This window comes from Rissa tridactyla, chromosome 2 (assembly GCF_028500815.1).
Source record: "Rissa tridactyla isolate bRisTri1 chromosome 2, bRisTri1.patW.cur.20221130, whole genome shotgun sequence".
Lineage (NCBI taxonomy): Eukaryota > Metazoa > Chordata > Aves > Charadriiformes > Laridae > Rissa > Rissa tridactyla.
In genome coordinates this window covers 162,566,073-162,593,534 of record NC_071467.1, presented here as the reverse complement: position 1 = coordinate 162,593,534, position 27,462 = coordinate 162,566,073, and the positions used below count along the sequence as shown (strand labels likewise).

General features: G+C 44.7%; 1 protein-coding gene across 3 annotated transcripts in view; it reads right to left on the bottom strand.

Moving 5' to 3' along the window:
* The window catches only part of PLCD1 (phospholipase C delta 1), a 57,907-nt gene extending 47,327 nt beyond the window's left edge, over positions 1 to 10,580 (bottom strand). The window contains exon 1 of one of the 3 annotated variants that reach the window (XM_054192297.1): positions 10,279 to 10,580. In XM_054192297.1, the coding sequence (XP_054048272.1) occupies positions 10,279 to 10,312 (34 nt within the window). In that variant the 5' untranslated portion in view covers positions 10,313 to 10,580. Of the gene's footprint in view, positions 1 to 1,201; positions 1,462 to 10,278 lie in introns of those variants that run through there. The other 2 variants (XM_054192296.1, XM_054192298.1) reach the window with 2 other exon arrangements.
* Between the last annotated feature and the right edge of the window lie 16,882 nt (positions 10,581 to 27,462).

Sequence of the window (27,462 nt, the reverse complement as noted above, 5' to 3'; positions counted from 1 at the left end):
CAGTGGACATGAGAAGCACAATCACCATACTGAAACATGCCTAAAATCACTGCCTAAAACACGTGGCAAGGCTGTGTCTTGCTTAGCATCTTCTGTGAAATACCAAACACGTACTTGGCATGCAAAATTGCAGGGTGCGTTTCAAGGGTCAGGCCCCCCCTCCTCGCAAATTATCAATCACACACTTTCTAAACAGAATATATTTAGCGTGCAGTAATGTTCGGATTGAAAATCATGTTTGGCAAAGGTAGGAGCGCCTCAAGCACACACAGCACTGCAATAACCATGAAGTTAATATACTGCACTATGAAGCTTTGCACACTAAGGCATCAAAAATGTTAACCTTTGTATTATCCATCTCAGGCTTTTAGCAAGCAGGAACCACAATAAAACAATAGCTGTCACAGTAGAAGCCAGGCTCTGAGTTCACTAAGGAAATAGTTAGGATGATGTCTATGGAAGACAGTGATAATCCATATTTCTGCATTGCTCACTCGCAAATCTGCTGATCTGATATAAACACGTTAATTACAACTGCTATAAAACAAGCCTCCTCCTGCCCGGTATCCCTCTCCCACCTGGTTTAAGACCTGACATAACTCACGTTCACCAGTTTAAAGGACAGAAAGCTTTTCTGCTAAAATTCAAATAACTCATGTGGGTAAATGGCCATTTTCTATTTCCACCTGCCCTCTGTAGCCACAGAAATCAAGGGACTCACATCCACTTTGGGCTGTGTCTCCAGAGAGCAGGAACCAGCAATGAGCCACACACAGAAGTTATGAAACTCCCTGGGTTTCCTGTTTCTTTTCATATGGTTAACGCAGACCTCTGAGTGGGTCCTTGGGCTCTTATAGCAACTGGCATTACACCACTGAGAAGTCCTAAAATCAGGCAGGAAAAGGGCACTGCCTTCCCCAAACATCCTCAACCAGCAACAGTTCGGAAAGACCAGCAAGAGATTTGAAAACCGACCCTTTGCCAAACAGGTCCCACTTTTTTTGATGCCTCAAATGAAGCGGTTTACATATCTGGCGGGTGGTTACAGGCAAAGGAAAGGAAAAGAAACATCAGGAGTTTAAAAATAACCTTAAGAGTTGCCTTTAGGGTGGAGCACTGCCTCTGCGCAGGGAAAAGAGGCAGAAATCAAGCAGCTGCCAGAGTGTCGAAGTGCCGAGGGTTTGGTCAACTTGTCCCTTACCCAGCCTGGTGCCGTTCAACTCGGCCACTCTACGGCTCTGCTCCCGTAGGATGTTTTCCTCGGACACGCTGCGCTTGGGCTGCCTTCGGATGCACTGCATGATCCAGCGCGGGGCTCAGGGAGAGGTGTCGAGTGTCGGGAAGGATGGGGGGCCACGCCACCCCTGAGGGGATCCCTGCTCATCCAGGAGCCTCCGGCGTGCGCGGTGTCAAACGGGGCTCCAAGGAGGGAGCGGAGACAGCGAGAGAGTGCAGGCAGAGGAAGGCAGGGGAGGGCAAAGTCCAGCTGGGGGTGGGGACGGTGGGAAGTCTCTCCTCCTGCTTTGCTCACCAGCTTCACAACACTGGAGGCAAAATTACACCGAGGCGCCTGCCGGCAACTGCCCAGGTAGAAGGAACAAGTTTTCCTATGCTCATATGCCAGTGGGGTTTTATGCATCATTTCCAGGCTGGAGGACTCTCAAATATTGTTTGTGGCTCCTAATCAGTGCCTAGGGCTTTGTCAGCTCAGCCTGCCCACTAATGCCAGGATCCGAGAGAGCTTGGCTCCACCCTTTCTCTTCCGTGCGGAGCTGCTCCGAGCTGTTCCCACTGACATGCAGTGAAAAGGAAGTTAAAACACCTTTTTGCCAGGGCAAACGTAGCCCAAAAGCAGCTCGGAAACTGTGTTATAATGCTCTTTTTTTTCCACCTAGAGAAGAGCATTTTCCTAAGACTCTGGAGACTGCCTTCTCTGCCACTGATTTCCTGTATGACTTGGGTGAGTCACTTACCCTGTGTTTCTGCATAGCTCTGGGTTTATTCTTGTAATTCAAATTTATCCTGCAGTCTAGTACAGGGATAAGCCCCCACCAGTGGTTAAACAAGTCACTGATTACACAGAATCAGAGAATAATTCAGGTTGGAATGGACCTCTGGAGATGTCCAGTTCAACTACCCACTCAAAGCTGGGTCACCCTCACAGGTAGACCAGCTTCGTCACAGCATTGTCCATGTGAGTTTTGGACATCTCTAAGTACAGAGACTCCCCAGCTAACCTAAAGCCCTGTTCAAGAGCTTAGATGTTCTCAGTGAAGAATACGTTCCGTATGACCAGGATAAATTTCCTTTGCTGAAACTCACGACCATTGCCCATTGTCCTGGCAATGCCTGGAGCTGAAATCCATCTCTTCCCTAGCCATGACCCCTCCTGCAGTGAGATATCGCAGCTATACGTATTAACCTGTTCCATTCTAGGTGAGTTTACAGACCTTGTTATGGATTAGTTTTTTTGTCCTTGCCTTTGCTAGCTGCTGCCCTGCCAGGCAAGCCAAGGGTGAAGATACTGCAGGGAGATGGAGTCAAGCTGCAGAACCAGTACATGCCTGAGAAACCTGACAGCGAACTGTATGTCACCGTTTCTGATAGAGACTTAATCTAAGGCTCTCCATCACCAGCCCCCCATCATATTCAACACAGGTTTTAGAAACATATTCTCTATTTCTGGTATCCAGCAATCCAGCCGTCTTCCCTTTCTTTCTCCGCATTTTGAAGGAAGCCCTACCAACACTCACAGATAAGCACAAAGGACTGGGTTATTTGACCAGCACAAGGACAGGATCAGAGTCATTAATCGCTGCCATATGCCACATGTAAGAAACACCCTGGGGACAAGGCAGAGCCATTGCTTGGCCTTGAACAGCAGTGCAACTAATAACGCCTTATTTACCTATAGCAACTACAAATCACAGACAGCGAAGGCGAATAAAGGCATTTTCTGGATGAGGCATTGCTGAACACATTAGCCAGGCAGTCAAGAGGTGTTTGAGGAAACACCTCCAGCCTTTTCTGAGCCCCCTGCACATCTAGGGGATGGATGTCGGAGCCGTAATCTCTGTAGTGCTCCCCTGGGAGCTGGGAGCTTTGCTTTTGCCTGGGCTAGGAGGTAGACACCATGATGTAATGGCTAGGGGATATTTATTAGCTACCAGACTCTGAGCACTTCCCGTATTTCACATTGTACTAGAGAGGACTGATCAAATTAAAGGAGTGGGAAACACAGTGGTCTCCTGTACTTGCCTTAGCAAAACAATTTGCTTCTGTGCACCAGCTCTCCCGTCCAGCAGCAGCCGGAGTCCCATAGGGATCGATCTGAGAGCACACAGAGCCCCTCTGCTTCATTTTCTCATTAATTCCTAATAAGCAGTGCCGGTGACAGCACTGCTTGGAGCTTTCCAGGCCCTCAGAGAACATTTTACTGTACTTATCCCTGAAGATTGCATACACACAAAGCATGGGATCAGCATTCACCGAGTTTAGATATTTCTCCAGAACAGCAATGTGCGAGTTTTGCTGTTGTGAGGCCTTCAGAGATGTGAGGCAGTTAAAATCAGTTTGGTTTTAAAACAAAGATGAGACAGAAATGTCCTGCTTTGGGAAACAACAGATCTGGATGTATTCCGGTCTTGAGGTCATTTAGAGACAATGTCACATCTCATAGACAAAGCCTGACGGATAAATGTGACACTGTGGGTTACACAGCATTGCTTATTGATGTTACATGATGCTGCAGCACTCTGCGGCGCTGGAGGAAGTGATTCCTGCAAATGGCTTAGGGACAAATTCTCCAACCCTTATTCACTGCAGGTAACACCTGACTGGGTCTGAACCCTGCAAACACTCAAGCATGCAATTTTACCCGTATGACCAATCTCACTGAAATCAATGGCACTAGTCACATGAGTGAAGTTATTCACGTCCCCGTGCCCAGGATCGGGGCTGTGCTAATCATCCTATTGATTCCAGCCGGATTAGTCATGGAGTAAATGGTAATCGATGTGAATGAGGACGTCAGAACATGGTCCCAAAGTCAGCAAAGTGCTTTAATAGCCAGGAAACAGGCACTCGAGACAGAAAGACTCTAGAGTCTGGTAGGAAATGGGCTATGTGAGAAAACTATTAATGCACAGGCTGCTCTTCAGACAATTTTCCAAAACGAATTAATCTCCATCACATCCTTATACAAAGGAGCTATTGCCACTTCACAGAGGAAGAAGCAGGTTGGTTTTGAGCTCTTTGGGGCTAGACAGACCTGTTCTCCCATCACCGCCACGTTTGGGCAAAACCAAAAGTGGTGTAACCCTAATACCGATCATAGCCTCTTTACACCACACTGACACAAATGACATGACAGAAGTCAGTTGCTGATTTGCCCAGTCTTGTGATAATTTGGGACTGGAATGAAAATACCTGTGCTGGTGATGACCTCACCACTTCCCCATTGCATCATGCACATGATGTAAATTACTCTGTTATGACAAGTAATGCCTATGGCAGTTACACAACACGTTACACAACAGTTACACAACACATGTCATTTTAAGAGGAGATTTTCCCACTAAAGAGGCTACAGGTTGTGCCTTGCTCTGCATTTGTTACCAAGAAGAAAAAATAGGTTTATTTTATATGATGTCATTCTTTGAAGAAACACTGTGATTTCACCTTCCCTCCCAGGGAAATTCAATAGAATTATTTTAATAAGAGTAACACCACAATCCAAGTATCACTGCTTGTTAACGAACTACAATGTCTGTCCCTACATATTGCTAGGCCTCAGCAATCATGAGAACGTGGAACCCAAGTGAACGCAGAATCAGTGAGAGTTTGGAAAAGCTGTAGTTCAGCTGGTCTGTAGTAACACGACAACCTTCCGTCACTTGTTAGGTTGACGGAGCACTCAAACACTGAGGTTGCTGATGGTAAATAAACTTTCATGATTACTTTTGCACACCTGGTACAAGGACCATTGTCAGTGCAGCAGCTGTTTGGAAATGAGTACAACCAGCTGCAGCACCGGGCAGTGGCTGCTGTTTGGGAAAGCAGAGAACCTGTCAAGTGACAATGGTTTTGTTGGTTTCCCCTGTGCTTTTGCAAATCGCTGATGTTACTTGTGAAGTGCCTCTGCAGAGTCCCCTTTTGTCATCTACCATCACCCCATCCAACCTGGCTTTTATATCAGCTCTTTAGCAGCCCTGTGCCTGGGATCGGTGTGGTCCCAGCAATGGCAAGTTGTCTTCCAGCTGCGACCCTGCCAGAGGACAGGACAGCAAGGCTCCTTCCACATCTGCAGGCTCCCACCTGCCCTGCCTTTCCCTCTGGAGTCCATTCTTCACTTCATTCATGCCCTCTAACATCCCACCCGTAGACACCCCTGCTCTTTCCTCCTTCCTTGCTACCTCCAGGACAGCACTCGCTGCTTTCAGCTTTATTCTCCCCAGTCACCAGTCACACCTCACATCCTCCGAGGACCAGGCCTTGCTGTTGGCACAGCAGAGCTTGAGAACAGCCAGTTTCTTACCACCAACAAATAGCTCCTCTACACCAGCCCTCCCCCTCTCGCTCCCTCCAGTGGAGCAGGGACCAAGGAGTGGGTGCTGAGACCATAAGCATCGGTGCATCTCTGGCCAAAGATGCTGCTGCTTGTTGACAGTGGGCGCATCTTCAGTGCATGCGGTATGTACCAAGTTCCACCTTGTGGTGACACTGAGAATGGGCTTCTCCGCAAAGCCTGTGGCAGCACCAGCAAACCTCCTTCTCTTCCTTACATTGGCTTTTCTTGCCCCCTTTAGTTCCCTTCCAGGGTGCTTGAGAGGTTCTGCTAAGCCGGAGCAGGGTGTTTCATATAGAAGGAATTCTCCCCAAGCATTCTGTTGCGGCTGTTCTTCAAATCATTGCCTAAAACCTTCCTCCATCGGCATGTTAGCAAGAAGCTGCATGATGGACAGGTTTCTGGTATACCGAGATCAGCACTGTCACCCTGCCCAGTATTTCTCTGCCTCACTTCTTCTGTGTATCCTTTGGATATCTCGCCTTGTCCGCAAGGTCTCTGGGAGGAAAACAGTCCTTTCTCCAGCTCTGCTCTGACTAGTCCATGCAGCCTAGCCATCTTTCCCCAAAACAGGCTGGCTATATCCAGACTGCCTACTGGGAAGGACTGCAGACCCAAGCCATCACCCAGATCATGCTATGTGCTAGCTTGCTATGGATCAGAACCATGCCAGAGAGTGTACTGGCAGTTAAAAGGTGCAAAGCCCTGGCCCTGGTTTGTATAGACAAGCCAGGCTGCCTGCTTAGACATTTCACAGATGGTATAAATTGTGACCTTTATTTGTGAATATCTTCATAAATCTTTCTGCCAGGCTGGGTCACTCAAAGGGCATGCAGATCCATGCACAGCACTGGCTGTGACCGATCAAAAGCTACTGCTGTCTCCCTGCACTCTTGATGAAATCCAGGTAAAATGCCTAACTGAAGTTCATTGCACTCGGGAACTCAAAACCAGAATGAAGGTTTGGTTCGGTCCTTCCACTGGTCCCTCCATCACGGTGCACATAGAGATTTGGCTGCAGAGCGAGAGGCACTGAAACAAATGCTGGCTTGCAGTAAATTACAGCTTTTCCAGTGGCCGGTGTGAAAAGGGCGGTAAGAAAGTAATTGAAAAGAAGGATATCAATTTGATGGATAGGACCAGCATCGACAGCACTCTTGCAGCTTAGTTGCTTAACTCCTAAGTCATTGTCCTGATTTGGGTTTCTGGGCACATGCTGGTGAAAATGTTCTTCTCATAAAACCAAAGTCAATTGTAGGTGGGTCACAGCTTCGTTTTTTTTAAGGCCACTTAACAGCTTTTCTCACATTTTCTTCAGGAGCTGAAATTTCTTCCACAGACGAAATGCTGATCACTGTGATCATTCTGTAGCAGGGCAAAATTTGTGCAATAATTAAATTGCACAATTGAATTATGCAAAACTAGGGGGAAAATCCTTTTTTTTCCCCTCAGTGATTTATCTGGAATTTCAGCACTCTGTAACTTTAGCCAAAAACAGACAACGAGACTTGTTGTGCGGTATCTCAACACAGGGCTTTAAAAGGTACCCACGAGAGGGGCAGCCCAAGGTGTGAGAATTCCCCCACACACATTGTCTAAACTGGGTCATTTAAGGTGTGGAAGTATCTTGGTTTAGAAGAAACTGTGGCAAAATCTTCTCTACCTGCATAAAGAAAAAGAGAAACCTCTGTGTTTGAGCAGGGTCTGCAGCCTTCCATTCTGGTGGGCTTGACTGAGTAAGGACTGAGACCCTCCACCCACGGTAAGGACCCAGGAGACGCATGGGCTGGGGGTTAGTCTCGCAGTATTTAGATACCTACAGTGCACTGTAGACAAGGGACCGGGAGAAGACAGGGTACAATTCACCTGTCTAGATCCCTATAAGCTTAAAATTTCTTGCAGACACCTACATTTAGCCAGCCTTATCAAGTCAACCATTACTCGTCTGCAGCTTTCCTTCATAAATACCTGTTTATATTTTTTTGATTTCCCTGTAAGGGAAATTATACTTTGCTCCCAAATCATCGGTATCTTTGGCTCCCAGAGCTGCCCATCCAGTCAGCTGAGCTTCCGGATCTTGCACAAATCATCTCTTCCTCACATATTTCTCCCTCTTGCTTTTCCCCTCTAGTTGGCTGTATCCTTTCATTTCTGCTACCTGCAGCAGTTTTCCAAGTGACTACATTTCCTTCTTCCTCCTCTTTCATTTCCTCCTTAAATTCTATTTTTCCCCGAGGATCCTCTTGCCCTGACTCACGTGCTTTTGGGTGTGATGTTGGGGCTTTGCACACCAGCAACAATCTCAAAACCAACCGCAGGCTTTAGTTTTACTAAAGACATTGCTCAAATTGGAAGTTTGGCAGCTTTTGTGTCAAAATAAAAAAAGACTCCAAATGAATTTTACTTGTGCTGTCTGAAAAAGGGACAAGTTGCATGCTTAACGCACTGCAAAGTGCCAGAATTGCAAATTCTCCTGCACTACTAGAAATGCTATGGCTCAAAAAACTCTCATGTAACGCATGAGACACAACCTGCATTAAGTGGGATGTGCTGGGAATATTTTGTTTGTAGGAAAGGAGATCAAAGTCACCGGCTGCTTCAGAGCAGATCCAAGCTGATCCCAGGTAATATTATCTCCACCCTTGGAGGCTGGAGCCCAGAAGGAGCCTCCTCAGTCCTACCAGCTGAGAAGGGCAGGTGGAGATGATTCATTTGGAAATTTAAATCTAGAAGAAGTAAATTCTTGGGAGTGACTGACAGAATAAACAGGGAAATGTCCTGTTTTGTATGATTTTACTAACCCTTCCCTGTGGATTCTCACGCTGGGCTGTGGCAGAGGGCATTCCCGTAGCGGGGCTGTGGCATTCCCTACACAATGTACACAGTGTCTTGGATGAAAAAGTCAGTGTATAAGAATAAGGCATAGTACAAATTAGCTATTCTATAATGTGTGCAAGCACAAGGGCTCCCAGTTCAGAAACAAACCAACTTAATGAGGCAAGAGAAAGATTATTAATAGCCCACCAAGTCTAGCACATTCATTACGTACTAAATGTAGATGATTCTTTACAAAATAAGCAACAAGAAGCTCATCCAGCTGAATCAAAGACATTCAAAATAAAAGGCACAGATCACTAAATCACAGCAGCTACTCTGTCTCTGCAAACAAGGGAGCATGCTCCGTTTTCTTCCCCGAACTCAGATCTCCATCCAAATGCAGAGTAAACAAAACTCTACAAACTTTTCAGAAACTCTCATCTATACTAATACCAGCTTCTGCTACCAGAAGGTATCTCAGGTGTCTCCTACCCATAGTCAGATATTTTACTGAGACTAAACCATGTGCCTGTGGTTAATTCTGACAGTAAATACAGCTGTTCTATCTATGTTGGAAAAAACGAGTGTAAACCAAAGAAAGAAACTGAGTTTCAACATACAGCCATAGACAAAACATATCTCTAAACCATAGTATCTGAGAAATTTCTGACAAACTACATATCACATGTCTGATCCTGCTAACAAACCAACATGTGAGCAACTCTGCTTGTCGTAAGTAGTCTGGCATTCAGAATGACTTTGGCACTTCTGTGTGTTATGTGTTAAGGAATTTCAGTAAATACTTTTTTAAAAGCTGGGCTCATTCAACACTTGTGTATTTTTCTGCCTGTGAGAAGAAAATAGATTAACAAGCAGCCACTGAATTCTTCTTGATTCCTAACCCCAGAAGACTAAATAATATACACTGAAAAATGACCCACAGCCCAGAATAGGAAATATTTTAATAGTTCCAGATGTATTCCTTAGCTTTCTTTCCCCAGTGGTTGTACAATGAATGGGATAGCTACAAAAAGTGTAACATTAACCTCTGTTTCACCTTCCTGTCAGATTTCTAGCATCTGGGGAAAAAAAAAGAGGGAAGATTTCTTGAGCCTGGGGGAATCTTTTCACATTTCTGCTGGTAATGCTAAACTGATTATGTTTATGGTCAATAACTTATTGCTTTATTAGTTGGGGTTTTTTTAATAGCTCATCTACAGTAAGAAAGCATCTGTCTCATGAAAAAAAAAAAAACTTTTCCCATTTCTCTGGGATCACAATATCCCATTTCAGTCTGTAGCTATCACAGTCCTGAGTTGTTTCTGCTCATCAGAGTAAGTAAAATACAATGAAGAGGTAACAAATCAATATATTAAAGTCAGACCAGAGAATAAGGGCTACTTCATTACCCTGTCTATCAGACAAGCCTCCCAGCCTCAGTACCAATTGAATTTTCTTAAATCTCACTTGCTGGAATGGCAGAGAGGATTTCTTCTTTTTTAGAAACATTACTTAATTTGCACTTAACATTTATAGCATCTTGGGGACAGACCCTGAGCTGAGGTGATTTATCCTAGCCCTGCTGTCTTCACCAGAGCCCAGAGAGTTTACTCAGTTGAGCATCCGTCCCACTCTCAGTTTCACCATAAAGGGGAGGAGATTTGGATCAACTTTTCTGGACTTGCAGAAATCTATCCAGCCAACACACCCTTCCTACCAACACAGCTAAACCTATCAACAGAGAAAAATCTGTCATCTCTGTAACACAGAGTAAATGCTGCATTACTTCCAAATGACAGAATGGGCAGGCAAAGGAGGAGGGAGAAGAGAGGAAGAAAAATAAAGCTTTTGGACAAGATAAGAGCTGAAATGCAAGGACATTTCTACTGACTTACTGTTGCAAGCGAGGAAAGTGCCATTCGATTCCATTGCTGCAAAACAAGCCGACGCGCAGCAGCAGAAAGGGCTCCGGGAAACAGCTGTGCCCAGATGTTAGCGCTGGCCCCGGCGTGGAAGCCAGACCCGTGAGGCTCCCCCTGCTTTCTGCTCCAGTAATCCCCAACGTCAGCTCCCTTCGGCGAGGCCTGCTCCTTCCCCTTGGCTAGAAATGCCTCTTCGCTATGACTCCTCATTTATTTCTCTCCCGCATCCGCACGCCAGTGCCTGCCCAGCGCGTCGACTGAGGCCAAGCGCCCGAGCTCCAGCGCCGCGCTGGCCCTGGCTCCTCCCCGCTGAAATCTGGCGTCTTCACCGCTGGCCCAGCCTCCTGCTTTTGCTACCGCTGCAGCTTGACAACGATGCCTCTTTTCCTGTTGCTGGCACATTTTCACGCTCCTCTCTTTTCCGGCAAGGCTTCCAGAAGACATCGAGTGCTGCAAATCTGTCCTCTGTGGTCCTCAAATCAAGGAAAGGGCCTTAAAAAGTAGCCAGGGATCGGAGTGTAGGTCTCAAGGGCTTTTAGATACTGGGAGGGGCATATTTCTTTTCACAGGGAAAAAAAACAAACAACAGGTCAGAAATTGCCAATGTAGAAATAGAAGCTGTAACCACAAACGCTCACAGAGGCATGAGCTGAAAGCAGGAGAAAAGTTACAAGCTTTGCTTTTGAGACAGCGAGACAGAAAGCAGAAAAAAATGCACTGTCCTGAGGCTTTTCCTGAGTGGAACTTATTTCTTCCACTCTGTCCCCTACTCTTGAATTAGATATTTTTTAAGGGTAGAAAGACAATGCTGGCAAATAGGGAGTGGGAAAGAAAGGGAATCCGATGTGAGAAGGTAAAGTTTCCCTCTACTTGAATGTTTGTGGGAGGTTTTCAGTTACGGTTTTGCTGTTATTTATTTCTGTTTCTGGTTATTTAGGTTATCTTGATGCAAACAATTGATGGAATTGTTGGCAGATTCAAAGCTCTTGCTCCTCAGCAGCTGTAAACCCAGCAGCTTCACCAACAGAAGCGAAAAGTCCCTCTCTGATGGTGACAGATCTGGGAGGCACATCATGAAAAATACCTCAGGGCTAGGACTGTTTGTCCCTCCCCGCCAAGAACTGGGCTGCTCCTTTTAGAGCCCAGATGTTGCTCTCAGTTTTACAGTCCACAAATACCAGGCTGCTGTCACCACCCAAGGAGAACTGCCCTAATATAGCAAAACTCCTCTGTGCTAGTACAAAACTAACAAAACCAAACAAGTGGAGAAAATAAAGAGCAGAGATTTCATCTCATCATTTCTCAAAATCCCACCCTTCTACCTCACGGCCACCAGCATGGCATGGCGGGGGGCTCGCGCTTTCTGAAGGACCCAGGAAGAAGCGCCCCTTCTGCAAACCCGCAGGCAATGAGACATTGACGCAGACAGGGGCAGACTGGCAGCAAGGTCAGTTGCTGGCACGACAGCAGCTGGAGGCACCCAAGAGATTCCTTGTACAGCCTTAAAACCTCAAGGCGGGGGCATTTCTGGAGGACATCCCCAAAACCTGTCGCCCTTTCAACTGACAGGGAAGAGCACTGGAGGGAGTGTACAAGAGGCTGGCAGATGAGTCAGGCAGACTGGAAACTCCAGTAAAGCTGAGGTGATGAGAACATTGTGGTTTTCACAAGGGAGGAAAAGTAGAGAAGGGCAGCGTGAAAGTGGTGACGGGAAACAGCATGATGGTAACTCCTTCACTCTTGTGTATATCACACCCCATTGCGTCCTCACATTGCCTAACACAAGCCCCTCACTTAGGGACGAACCAGCCGGTATCCCTATGCCCTCTGTGGCAAAGGGGGGAGATCTAAGAGAGCTACGTTCATCCCAGAAACAATGAGGACCATATTCTGGAAACAACCGCTTCACAGAGCACCAAGACATGACCATCACTCCCCTGCACCGCAGCGAACACCACTGTGATTGCACTGGCTGGTGGACAGAGCACCGTCACCGAGCGAGACTCAGTTTCTCTGCCATCATCCCTTGAGATCTGAAGATGATCCCCAGCATTTCCCCTTCACGACAGCCCACTGTATCTTCTTGTGCTTCCTTCTTGCCATGCTGCCTTCTCCATGATGGTAGAAGAAGTGGTAGCAGTAATGGTGCCTGTCACCATTCCCAATTAACAAAACCTTGCCCAAATTTTCACTTTTCCCCATTACACTTAGTCTCTCTGCTTCTGTATATGTCCAGAAGCATCACCATTTGGGCTGCTCTGAGCACTGTGGCACCTTTCTGCCACCTTAAGCTAAGTCATCACCATTCCTAAATCCCTGATGGGCTTCACGTTGTACGTGTGCTCAGAGCAAGCCCGGCATTTCCAGACAGCCTTGCATTCCTTGCAGTCATCAGAAAGTACAGTCACTATCAGAGCCATTAATACCCTGCAGCAAACATCCAGAAGCCGAGATCACACAGCACAGGTCTCATCAGAGCCCTCTTTCGGAAGGCAACCGTCCTTTTCGCTATATTTCTACATGCATACCATACACACTTGAATTCCCTTCCCTTTGCATTGCTGAAACCAATATACGTCCAGAATAACAATGAAACCAAAGTGATGTGAGGAGCTACTGGGCTCCTGTGAGCTGCAGAAATCCTACTAACAAATGATATCCTGAAAATAATTTGGAAGTTTAAGAATGTCACACGAATCAAATCTCTGATCCCCATTTTGGATCACAGCATTTATTGTATTCCTTCTCTGGTTTGGATTTTGGCAGATCTAGAAGGTGCAAGGTGCAAAGTGGGATTGCCCTCTGCCTGATTAAACCAGCAGCACAGCTGAGTGGCAAGTTTAAAACTGGTGACAGAACTGCAAAAAGTCGGCGTTCATCTGGAAGCCTTAAGAGAGCAATTGATTCTATAACAAAACATGTAGCTAAGATAGGCTGCAGCTGACTGCTGCTGTATCTTTGCTTATTTTTTAAAAGCTGTCTGAATTTCTGACTGCTTTTTCCCTGTCCTGAATACAGCTGCTAAGCTCTATCCACCAACTTGCTCACAACCAGTTTTGTGGTTCTTGATCTTTGAGATCAAACCAGGATTTGAAGGGGAGAGTTCAGTATGATTAAAATTAAACAGCACTTCTTTGTGCATGTTGCCTGTACTTACAGCAACAATACTGTTGCTAAGGGTCAAAGTTAAATACATACAATTTATTCTGGGCAGATCGGTCCTGGCATACGTAAGATGGCATTTCAATACCTTTTTTAAGGACCCCAGGTTTGTCTTCTCTGCTTTAAAAATTAACTTTTATAGTGAGATAACAACAGAATGGTAAAATCTTTTATTTTATTGCAAGGTAACTGAGCAAGATGATTGCATACTCTCTGCCCATGCTGACTTAGCTCTATTTATTCCTTGATAAAATTGCCTCCTCCAGGATTTTATAGCAGGCAAGTTAACATGCACTGATTGTTTCACAGGAGGAACACACCTTTTTAGCAATGAAGACAAAACCTAACAGAAAAACCTGCTCTCCTGAATTCCACAAATACATTAGAGATTACAAGGAGGGCTGTATTTATTCCCTCTCAACTCCTGTGGGCACCACCCACAAGCAGTGACTTCACTGCTGAGCCCAGCTTGGTGTCTCCCAGCTTTCCGCACGCTGCCAGTTATTATATTTAATGGCTCTTAGGAAGCCGCTTTATTTCCCTGCCTTTGTTGTCATGGATTTTAATTCCCAAATCATCCTGCAGGCTGAAGAGGAATGTGAGGAATTCCCTGTGGCGTCTCAGACATGTGTCTCTCCACCTATCCGGTGTTCCTTGGAGACAGGATCCTGACTTCCCATGGCTGTACCTGGACCTAAGCTCCTCCTCACTACCTTCCCAAAAGAAAGGCAAGGTTGGGGTGAAAAAGTAGAATACCAATAGAAATAGAAATGATAGGATAAGGGCACGTAAATCAAAGAGAGAAGCAGGCGGTGTTTGATGCACAGGGTTTGTTCTCCTTGTTTGCATGGGTAGGAGCTACAGGATGGGCCCCATATGCAGAATAATGCATTAAAGGGAATATTTAGAAATGCCAGTGCAGGAGGGGAAGGACAGGAAAAGACCCAAAGTCTACTTCGCAAAATTTTCTCAGGTGTGGAAAGAAACATAGACGTGGCAATCACCCAAGAAATAAGCAACCTGTTATTTTTTTGTCCCTTTCTCCTCAGTCTTTCCCCTCCAAGGGAAACTCTCCCTTGTGGCTCTGGCACCCAGGAGGAAGGGAAAGCACAGCTCCTCCATCCTGCTCCCAGCCCTCCCCTCAGCCACAGGAGAGGGTTGTCAGGGCTGGAGGAGGGACCAGGACTCTGATTTCTCAGTCACAGTGGAGAGGGGTGCAGGCAGGAGCAGGAGTCTCTGAACAGGAAGAAGACAGAGGTGCTGTGAGATCCTCCTTGGGGATTCTCTCTGGATTATGAGCATATGGATTTGCTGCACAAACACACCTGCGGCAGCAGAAGCTAAGGAGTTGCTGCTCCCGAGTTGCTCTTGGGGTGGGGAGATGAGGCTCCTGGGAGGTGGAGAGGGGAGGAGAGGACATATTGCAATACATGCATCATCTTTCTGGACTATCACAAAAGGCCTTTTCTCAGTCCAGAGCTTCAGGCTTATGCCAGTGACAGCGTGACAATGCTGGAACCCCCAGATCCTGATTAAAGGAGGCACAAAGACCTCACAAAGCCCATTTTGCTCCTCAACCTCTTTAATTTGGCTCAGCCACAGCCCAGACTTGGGCTCAAAGACCTCACAGCAAAGATGGGAAGAACTGACCCACACTCAGCTCTTTGCTGCAGCTATTTAAGACAGGCCTGTTCGTTGCACCAAATCACCTTCCAGACAAAGAGACGCAATCACCAAAGCACACACCATCGGACAAAGGTAATTCCATTTCAAATGAACAGAAAACTCCAAAACCTGCTTTGGGCACCCTGCTTTTTCCTTGTTCATACCATCATTTTCTGAGCCCATCAAGAAGCAGAGTCAGGGCATTTCTAGGGCTGGAGACAGGCTGTAGGATGGGCACGGCCTTCCCAAAGCAAAGCTGACACTTTCTAAAGAGTGTAAGGTAAGCGCTGTGGTATTTTACCAAAGGACAAGTCCTAAAGCCAGGACACACCTTCATTAACCCACTTGCTCTCTAGCCATATAAGTGAGCTTGAAAGGAGACAAATGTTGGCCAGGCTGGGTGAGGAGCCTGCTTCTCTCTGCAGCCCACCCTCCAACACATGTCTACACAGCTTGCCAAAATCATCAGCTGAACTGGAGTTGCACAAAGTCAAGGAGAGCTCCCTTTTCTCACGCACCTACACCCCTTTGCATTCTCCTCCTTTGTTTGTGCATGCACTGCCCAGCCCAGGCAGCAAAGAGCCTTCGCAGGGTTCAAAGCCAAAAACGTTCACAGGCTGCAATTCAACGGCGAACCATAGATCACAGCAAACCCAAAGCAAAGCAGTTTACCTGTCTCCACTCCGCCAGCATGATTCAAGTGTTGGTTTAATTGTACACAGTGGAAGGAGTAACTTTTCATCTCAGAGGAATGCTACACCACCTGATCACCAAGTATTTTCTGTGGAGAAGATGCCTCCTGGCTTCCTCTGCCCTTCAGACTCTCACACACACCCTCCTCATCACACAGAAATGTTCCCAACCGCCTCTCCCAAAGATAACAGCAAGGTGCTTTGTTTGATTTGCGAAAAGGACTCGGGATTTCTGCCACTGTGACACAGCAGGAGTGTAAGAAGCATTTGGGGGTTACATGGCCAGCAGGGAGCTTTGGTAGCCACGTGTTTGGGTTTTTTTTGTCAGCAGGAGAACTACTGAAACCAGCACAAAAGAAAATGTCATATTAAATAGACTTCATGTGAATGCAGAAGCGGGACTGGAATTTTTCAGATAATTCTGCTATGGTCTGGCTGTTCACTGATCTGCTTTTTCATGTCTTTTCCCAGTCCATTTACTATTTTAGATAGGGTGTCTTACCATCCTCAGATCATCTGGTCTCTCACAATGTAAATGCCTTTTACATTTTGGGATCTGCTCATCGCTCTTATTAAATAGTCTATATATCAATTTGGAAGGCCAGATCCAGTCACCCTGATGACTCACCTTTTCATAGAATCATAGAATCATAGAATCATAGAATCATCGAATGTGTTGGGTTGGAAGGGACCTCTAAAAGTCATCTAGTCCAACCCCCTGCAGTAAGCAGGGACATCTTCAACTAGATCAGGTTGCTCAGAGCACCATCAAGCCTGGCCTTGAATGTCTCCAGGCAAGGGGCCTCCACCACCTCTCTGGGCAACCTGTTCCAGTGTCTCACCACCCTCATTGTAAAGAACTTCTTCCTAATGTCTAGTGTAAACCTACCCTCCTCTAGTTTAAAACCATTGCCCCTCATCCTATCGCTACATGCCCTTGCAAACAGCCCCTCCCCAGCTTTCTTGTAGGCCCCCTTCAGGTACTGGAAGGCCACTATAAGGTCTCCCCGGAGCCTTCTCTTCTCCAGACTGAACAATCCTTTTGTAAAGGTATCATTACTCTTTTGTTATCCCTATTGTCTTTCATTAGGTGGACATAGTTCTTGTTGACAACAGGTTGTACTCCGTGCCTGTGTAAGATCTGGGATTCAAAGGACTGATCCTACCACTGAGTGTGCTCCACCCAACATTTATCTATTGGTGCATTTTCCCAACACTGACAGCTTTCTGGCAGCTGCTGATCCTTCACGTGCAAGAAACACGTTGCAGTGTGGGGAAGAGCAGCCTCACGGCTTGTCAGGAGCTGGCAGAGCTCAGCACCTCAGGAAGTCGGGTTCCCTTAGGACATAAATTGGAAAAAGCTGAGGAGTGGGATTTATGACTCTGCAAGAACAGTGAGATTATTGTGTTTGTGGATGACTCACTGGACACAGTAACTCACTGAAGTTTATAAACTAGGCTGGAATGGAATTAACACAACACAGTATCATAAAGTTCAGAGAACGGGTAGGGCAGCCAAATGCCTTGTTTATCACCACAGACAGCTGTGCCAAAATATCTTCAGCCTGAATGATGTTGATGTATACATCTGCATTTAAACCATTTATCGCAAGTTACTCCCATTCAGGAGAGAAGTACATGGCCACAGGAAAAAGAAGCAACAGATGCTGGGATATGTAAAGCTAAACCTGCTGCTGGCATAATCCCGTAGAAGTCCCATTAAAATTAATGAGGTATTTCTGCTTGAGCAGAAGATAAATTTGACTTACTAAGCCAGAAATACGCCTACCTGACTGTACATATTAAGTATTTGGACGGGTTTTCCCTCCACTTAGTGTAAGTAATCAAGAGCAGCTCTAGCCACCAAATAAAGCAATAAAACAATCAAAAGAGTCATCTATTACTGTATTGGTTGCACATAAAGACTTAAAGAGTTACCAGCACAAGTCCCAAATTGTTTTCAGACTGAAAAATTATATGAAAATAGAGGAAAAAGCACGATTATGCATAAGATTTGGCAATAAAAGACCTACATTTCTCTAGTTATTCCAAAAAGCTCATTATAACTCTGGGAATTTCAGTATAAAGGAGATACTTAAATAATTTGACCCCCATCCAACAGTATGATTTAGACATCTCACTAATTTTGTCTTTGGACTAATTTTGATTTGTGTTGAAAGTTTTATTTCATATTGGTTTATGTAATTTCTGTCACTATAGTATAGATTTCTGAGTGTTTGAGAGTCATTTGTGTGCATTTCTATGCTTTAACAAATTCAGGTTTAAGTGGGCCCTCTAATGTTTAATTCCTTGACTTTACATATTCTGATTCTGGGATAATGAAAATGTCTTTACTGGAGAGCTATACAGAAAAGTACATTTAGTCTTAAAGACTTATTGGCAAGATTTTTTGGGGGGAGGGATGACCCCAGAGACTTCTTTTAAAGCTGTGAAAAGCTCATCTTCTAACAGTGAATGAGAAGCTCAAAGAAAATGTCATGCATACTTCTCATCAACTTCCCGGTTCGGTGCATCAGTGAACAGCACAGATCAGCCACACGATACTGGACAACCTCATATGATTTATAATTGTGTGAATGATTTAGTAAATCTAACCATTAATACGAAGTTAATGTTGCATGAATGAGAAACAATAACCTAATTGGGGAACATAGTAACGTACTAGACTTTATGGTATGAAAACATTACTTGGAGTGATTATCACTGTTAGGAAAGAAGAACAGTGGGAGACTGGTCCCAAGGTCCTGCCACTTTTATCCATTCATGGCTCCTTCTGATATATCCCAGATTACAACAGCACTGAGATACTGACCCTCACAACCACTAACATCCAGGTTAGCAAGCACATTTCTAACCTTAAGAGACCACAGTCATTAGGCCAAGTCATCTGCTATCAGGAATGCTTGACACCCATCTCTTCTTTCTTGCACCGTTGCCTTTTTACAGCCAATAGCACTGGGATATACAAGTTAAGTATGGAGGAGGGCTGATGATTAATGTCATAATGGGTCCTTTTAATATGCTTCATCTGTCAGCTTAATTCTCGATAACTGGGATAATCACAATAATTAGATGCAATTGTTCATATCATTACCTAATTGCAGCTTTTTTCAGTGTAGCCAATTCACATGAATTTTAAATGCACAGAAACTATGGAAAGTCTGAATTACACCTACATTTTCGAAAACCTTATTATGTATAACATTGCCCCACAAGTTCAAACCGCACATGATGATCTTGTGATTCCAGAGTGTACAACACAGGTAATCGGTGATGTTACAAGTGAAGTGAGGCATTTTTATTTCTGATCCCAAAGAGTTAAAACTACAATTCACACAAGCTCAGTGACATCAGGCTTCCCTCCACCCCCATCTGAACAATTCATGCAGAGTACAAAAATGTTCTTGAATTGCTAACATCTCTGCAGAAGATGTTTGTGCCGAAAGTATGCAAGGAATTCCTGTGTCTCCCAGAGTCCTAATGAATGGACAGCATTTTTGGTGTTAATTTATAATCATCCATGTTCTTTGAAAAGCCAGACATGAGATGAAGAGAAAGCCACATAATGAAATCGTTTAGGACCAAAAAAAAAGAAAAGATCAGACAAGGTGACAATTTATTACTAGATTAATTTTTAGATTAACATGTTTCCTAAATGAATAAAAGGATGAACTCATAAAATCTCAGCAAATGTATTCAAAAAGAGTATTCATAACCTCTAATTTAGCTTCTTTAACTATCTAGTTTCACTGCATAAGATGAAAGTTACCACAGTTCAATAAACTGTCACTGAAGAGAGGGAAGCCTTTGAAAAGAATGAAGAGGACCAAATTAAGATGCTGAAGTATCTCAAAATAGACAGAGTAAATACCCTTCAGAGAGGTAGTGTTGTAAGTCTGAGATCACGGGCTATATCTTTATTGCAAAGGGAATAATGAACCTTTGCTTTAAGTGCAAAGTAGAACTTAAGTTTATATATAAAAGTGCAACAGCTGCTTCCAAAATTACGCAGTTATACTCCTGATAGAATCAAATCAGCCACATATCTTTGGTAGGTGGTGTTATTTGGATTTTTGAAAAGAAAACACTAAGGCGATATCAGGGTGCAGAAAGAACCATAAACGTTGCCCGTTGAGGAAGTATTTTATTATTTCTTGGTGCCTCCTCATCAGTTCTGCAAGCCTGGTACAGCCAAAGCAAAAAGGTTAAATGACTCATTTCCTTCCTGCTCCTGCTGCGGGGCACCTAAACCAGCAAAGCCTTCGCGCAGGCGTGCACCTCCTCCGATTGTAGAAGACCTGGTTTGTGCAACTGTGCAGACATGCCTGTGGGAACAATACCCGGAAATAAAGAGCTATCCGATTGCTATTAATAAATACTACCGGGATCCCAGCAACAAGCTTGTGGGCCATACAAGAACCAGAGAAGAAAGCCCTGAAGCCTTGCCTTTGAGTTTGTGGCACCTCGGGCACCTCCCTAAGCTCCCCAGGGCTTCCTTCATCCATCTAGTCCAAATTATGCCATCAGCTACCCCTGCGCCCACCACGTGATCCTTTAATCCTGAAAACTTCACCCTCCCCACTCTCTCTGGCCACTTGCTTGCAGTGGGTGAGAATCCCCACCAACATTTATTTTTCCACAGAAATTGCGCTTGTAGCTGACACGCTCCTGCTTATATCAGTGGTGGACCTCCTTTAGATGAAAGGTAAAAAGAGCTGCTCTACCACAACGGAAGACAACCCAACAAAACAGCTTTGGCTGCTTATTGAACAGTTTCACTTAAAAGTGTTGGAACCGTGTGGTGTCTCAGCACAAGAACACGCCAGTTGGACATGATGGGACATGTTCTCACTGCTTTATACCTTATATTCTTCAACCCCGATGAGGATGCAGACCTGATGCTTTTAATTCCAAGATGCCAGCTGCAGACCAGGTTAAAATGAGCTTTTGGAGGGGTTTGCTCACTTTCTAATGCATCAAGGATATTCTAGAGTGCACTTTGGAGATGTAGGGGTTTTTATTTTTAAGGCCAAGTGCAATTAAAAAAAGAATTCACCTTTTCTGCTGAATATGAAAAATATAGAATCATAGAATCGCTGAGGTTGGAAGGGACCTTTAAGATCATCAAGTCCAACCTTTAACCTACCCTGACAAAAGCCACTTCTAAACCATGTCCCTAAGTGCCCCATCTACCCTTTTTTTAAACACCTCCAGGGACGGTGAATCCACCACCTCCCTGGGCAGCCTATTCCAATGTTTAATAACCCTTTCAGTGAAAAAATGTTTCCTAATATCCAATCTAAACCTCCCCTGACATAACTTGAACCCGTTTCCTCTCGTCCTATCACTTGTCACCAGGGAGAAGAGGTCAGCCCCCATCTCTCTACAACCTCCTTTCAGGTAGTTGTAGAGGGTGATAAGGTCTCCCCTCAGCCTCCTCTTCTCCAGGCTAAACAACCCCAGCTCCCTCAGTCGTTCTTCATAAAGTTTGTCCTCCAGACCCCTCACCAGCTTTGTAGCCCTTCTCTGGACACGCTCCAACACCTCAATGTCCCTCTTGTAGCGAGGGGCCCAAAACTGAACGCAGTACTCGAGGTGGGGCCTCACCAGTGCCGAGTACAGGGGGACGATCACTTCCCTAGTCCGGCTCACCACACTATTCCTGATACAAGCTAGGCTGTTGGCCTTCTTGGCCACCTGGGCACACTGCTGGCTCATATTCAGCCGGCTATCAACCAGCACCCCGAGGTCCTCCTCTGCCGGGCTGCTTTCGAGCCACTCTGCCCCAATCCTGTAGCGCTGCATGGGGTTGTTGTGACCCAAGTGCAGGACCCGGCACTTGGCCTTGTTGAACCTCATACCATTGGTCTCAGCCCATCGGTCCAGCCTGTCCAGATCCCTCTGCAGAGCCAACCTACCCTCAAGCAGATCAACACGCCCGCCCAGTTTAGTGTCATCTGCGAACTTACTGAGGGTGCATATGGTGAAGTCCCCAGAATGAAAGCATTTCTTCTTGCATTAGGAAACTGGTTGTTTTCAAGCCAAAATTAATGCTGTAATTAACACCATGTTAAACTGTAGAACTGAGGGTCAGGCTATACTTTGGTTATTAATGTCACTGGTAGTCTCTGGGTGCTTCTGTGGGGGAAAAGGGCAGCTCCTTGAACATAAGGACTTTAAAAACAGTACTTAACTGCCTAAACACAGAATTCTTTATGTTGTTTCAAGGGCTGCCGGATGTCCCAGCTGACCTTCTGCTTCTGCTGCTGCTCCAGAAGGCTGTCAGTCCCCAATAGATCCTGCAACAAAGTCTGCCAGTCCTTTTTTTATGGATCCTTGGGCATCTTACATGACAGGCACCTAAATGTAGGCAACTGTAGGCAAAGCTGCTGTCCTAAGACCAAAACCTTCCCTTGGGAGACCCTTCCTTGCTCAGAACCCTAAGGAAGCTCCTATGTTAGAAATAAGCCCTGAAATGTTAAAAGATCATGTAACTAGCCCATAGACTGCCTAGAGATATAATAGAAACACAACTAATAAGCTTAATAGAAGAATTACTAAGTGCAGTTTACAGCAGGGCATAATGGAGAGGAAAACAGTCATTCTGGGACCTGCCCACTAGGGTAATTCCTTGCCCTTGTTTCAGTACCCGAGGTCAGTTAGATAGCAGTAACGGAAGGTAAACGGAAACCATATATCTCTTGCTTCATGATTTCCTGGGCACGGTGAACAGTACTACTGAAGGTGTCCTGCTAGCCTGGGCAGAAAAGAAGATGCTGATTCTGTAGGCAGGTACCAGTTCATCTGGCTTGTGAAACCAAGCTGCCTCCTCGCTTTCTTTGATCCACTGCAGGGCTCACATGGAAAAGCATATGCAAGCCTGCTGGTTTGGCTGAGCCAGCCTTATCTTTCCCTACCAGCAAAATGAAATAATACACTGGGAAAGCGATGTGATAACACAGCTGCACATTTTTCTGATGACAGACTCTGCATGTCCTCAGGACACCACCACCTCTCGCATTCTCCCATCCCAGTGGGACAGTTTTTCTTTCTTTCATACCGAGTTCCCCTGACCGTACTCCTACAGACACTATTTCCAGTGAGATTTGTCCCAATCTGCAGGATCTAGGGCACAGTTTGGAGCTAATGTGGGCAGCAAGAATTGAAAATGTCCTTAGGAAATCCAAGCTACTTCCTTTGCACTTCTGCCACCAGGGCCAGCTTGCAGCAGCCGTGAGCCCTCTGTTTCTCTGGAAGATGGCAGTCCCAGACCCCTCTACAACAGCACAACTATGTTCTCTCCTTGCACTCCAACTCTTTCCAACAGATGACATTGTTTTGCCTGTGATCAATTTTCTTATGTCCCATCCTACCCTTGCAAGGGCTTTGGAGGTAGCTCTTGCACGCCATATTTTTGTGGTCCCAAAGTGAACAGTCTCTTTGAGATGATCTTTTGAGACTAAAGCAAGATGTTCTTTTTCAGCTATGCAGCCCTAACTTAGCTGGCCTTCTGGGTCATTTGTCTGTGCCCAAGTTCCTGAGGATAATGGGGTAAAAATACACTTAAATTCAGCCCATTCATCACGCTGAAACACCATATCCAGTGAAAATACCGCTTGGAGCTTTGCCTAAATTCACAGTTTTCAGGGAGGTGAAAATAACTTAATGTTAAAGTAAAATTTACAAAGCACTTCTCCTGATGTTCATCTTAGAAACTCCCTTCCCACCTGGCCTGACGTCCCTATAAGCTTCGCCTCCAGTCTTCTCAATTGGCTGCTTCTAGCCTTCAGCGTGCTGACTGAAAGGGAAGACTGAATTCAACAGTTTACGCTAAATGTAAGCTGTCTGAATCTGGGCCTGTCAGCATCACCACCTGCTTCAAAAGCGGTTTTGCTCATGCTCTTTTTAAAGCAGAACCAAAAGCTGGAGAGAAATCCAGGTGAAAAATCCTACATGTAGGGTTGTTTGGGTTCCTTTTCCTTCAGAATTAGGTGGCAGTTCCTCATTGCACTGCACCACACAGGAGGCATATGGTGGGTCTTTTCCATCTTCTACTCCAAAGATTCAGACCTTGCCCCATTCTCTACCAGGCGACAGCCTTGCTCAGCACATCTTCACATTACCGAGATCTAGAGCACAGCCAGGCATGGAAGAATAATTTGCATTTTTCCCTTTAATTCACCCAGTGCACAAACCAGGAGAGCAGGGGGATATCTGCAAATACACTGTGTCTGAAAGTTTGCTGACAGGAGGCTGAGAAAAATCTTACCAGATAAAGGTAAGAAAAAAAGGTGTTTAATTTCGTATGCAAAAGGTTTCAAGATGAGGAGGGAAAGCCTGGTAGAGTACTGGGGCGCTGGGACAGCATGAGACAGGCCCAAGCCATGGTTTTCTGACAGCCATGGTTTGGCTGAATGAGCCCAGGCAGAGAAGTCACAAGGCGGTAAAAAGTAAGTAGTAGGGTGATCTCCGACAGCAGCTCCCAAGGGTAGGGAGAAAAGTAGAAAGAATAGGCCCCAAGTTTCTGCTCTTCCAAGGTTTCTTTGCATTTATAGAAAATCTGGCTGCTGTGTAAGGAGAAGAACTCCAAAAGAAACTGAAGCCCAGAAGGGAATCAAGGTAAGAGAGAACCATATTTCCTACTAAAAGGAGTCAATCAGTGACTTATTCCGTGCAGCACAAATTATCTACTGTGGAGTTCTGCCATGCCATGCTAGATCACTTCCAGGACAGAAGAGGTTCACACAAAGCTAGTCCATGTATATGTATCTATGGAAACCTGGAATCTGCAGGGTAGGTATGGGATACAGACATCTCCCCAGTGATGTCCCTGAAGGGTAGAACGCTATTAAGCATCAGTTAATTCTCTTTGTTACTGCAAAGTCTCTAAGATCTGGAGAAATTAAGGCTGTGGTCCACTACTGTGTAGGTGCTGTGCCAAAAACCAAATTCATTTACCAAAAATAGCACCGAGAAGACGCTTTATGACCACAGAAAAAATAAATCTGGAATGTGAAAATGCTACCCTTATTCTTTGACATGGGGAACAAAGGCATATCCAGAAGCAGAAGCCAAATATTGGGTTGTGAATCTAACCAGAAGCTGCTTTCCTTATTAGCTATCATAGACGACTTACTTACAAATAATCAGTGGACGCAGAATGGAAACCACTAATTTTAACAAAACACATTACTGGGTAAACTGTTCTGGTCTAAATGTAATAGCCTTTGACAAAAGCAGGTCAGACTCTGTAGTCCAATAACCCTCTCTGACCCAAGGACCTGTGAATATGATGGTGAACATGGAGTATGAGCCCCTCTTTCTGCTCTGCTTGAGAGTCCCAGTGTCACACCAGGACTGCACCCTCTGGCTGGATCTCTCTGTGGAGGTGTAGCCCATTTCCAGCTTAATTAGAGAGTGACGTATCTGCCCAGACACTGTTGGAAACAGATGACTGGGTCCTTTGTGTATGCATTTTCCACATGCTTCTCCTACATGTTGGGTGTGTCTAGTTTGTAAGATCCCATGCAGCTTGAGTGAAATTACAGCGTATTTCAGCAGAAGTACGGCAATACTCACTGACATGTTTTAGTGAGGGACAGACTTGTAGATACAGAAGAGATGTGTGGGAAACAAAGAAAAGCTTAAAGTCATGAAGTGTAAACTGGAAGCAAGTGAAAGGGTTGACTCACGTCAGGAGACAGCCACAAAATAACACCACACAAGATGTTAAGAGAGAAAATAATGAAGAATATTCAGGTGGAAATGCCAATTGCAGGTTGTTTCAAACTGTCTCCAAGAGAACTGGAGATGATCTAAGTACAGCCAGCAAGGCAAGATCTGTAAGAAATGGATAGCCTTTAAATGAATTAGGACATCTGAAGAAAAAAAACAACTTTGGCAGGACAAGGAAGCAGTGCAATGTGAGAAGACAGCTTTCAGAAACTAAGCTGTTTGGCATTTTTCACCTGAAACGAAAATGTTTCTTTTCCACTTTCCGTGTCTGCAAATTTTACTTGAGTTTTAAAGTCAGACTGTGGAGGCTGTTTTTAGTTCATCTTCAAGATACAGATGGTAACATGCAAAGGAGACCTGCATTCCGACGATACCTGTTTGGCTGCATCTCCAATAATTACGGGATAATATATAGTTTTGCCAGTGTAGTGAATAAGCACCCTTTACCTAATACACTGGTAAGAAAATATGCTAGATTGAGATGGAAGTATTTTTACCTGCTCAGTTGCCTGATCAGAACAAAGATTTAGTATGTTTTTAAAGGCTTTCCTGAGTACATAGAAACCTTAATAAGACCACTGGAGGGCAGCAATGTCAAAGTGAATCATCCACCAGCGTAGTTTTGGGAATTGTTTCCTGAAAACCCAAATCCACGAAGACTACTAGCAAAGATCTAGAAAAAATTAGAAATAATTTTCTGCTACCCAGATGCAAATAGGCAGAACAGTGCAATTATTCTAGCGCAAAAGATGATACTGCAATGTCATTTCCCTTACTTTCCCACAACTAAAGAACGCCACCTGAAGCCTGAATGACTTGCCTTGTTTTCAGAAAATACTAAAAACATCCAAAAAATGTTTGGAGTCTTCATGGATTCTAAACCCTATGGATTTGTGTTTTTAAAAAATCAATATATAACCCAAGACTATTCTGTATATCTTTTTATATACATATATATAATTTGAATTATGTGTACATTTGAGATATGTATAGATACATATTCCCAAATGAATCCATATTGTTGCATTAATATAATGGGAGCAGCACATTCAGCAGAATTTTTAACTTTTATTTTTAAGAAATTTCAAAGAAACCTTTCAAATATCAAGTGAGTGGAATCATTTTAGCGAGTCCTCCCTCTGTAAGGAAGTCCACTGACATTAGTGAAGATTTTGGGCTCACCATGAAGAGAAATGTTTTGAGCTTTTCTGCAAGCTGTTTTGATTTAGTGAAAGGATGCTATTGTTAGTTCAATATTTACACATTTAAGGAATAGATACTGACAATAATTTAGGATTATAGTTAGTCAAACTCAGCTGTCCATTGCTTTAAAATATATAAAAAAATATATTGGCTGACTTACAGGCCCAGGTCATAACACCCGTCTATACTTTTGATAAAATATGAACAAGGTAAATAAAAACGCTATAGAGCCTGCTATTTTTGGAAAAAGCGTAAGACACAGTTCCACTCTGCAATGTAACTATGTACACATCGTCTCTTACTCAGTCCTTGAGCTCCCTGATTGCATTCAAATCACATCTGGCCGTTTTATATACAAATATGTTCTGTTACTGTCCGTCTTAGAAAGCTAACAAGCAGAAAGAAGGAGCTGGGCTTGCCTTATCCATAATGTCATTTGGCACTCGGATGCCTGAACAAGCCACCCCCATGACTGTAAGGTGATTTTGTTAGGTTACAACGAGAAGGACCTTTTCTGAACGCGTTACGACCAGAAGAAAACATGGTTTGGGACAAGAGTTGATCTTTTAAGAGTTCACATGGGATAACAAGAGATGTGTGAGAACCACCTGGGGAGCACGAACAAAATAAATATAGAAAAGCAATACAATCTTGACAAGACACAGAGACTACTTTTAAG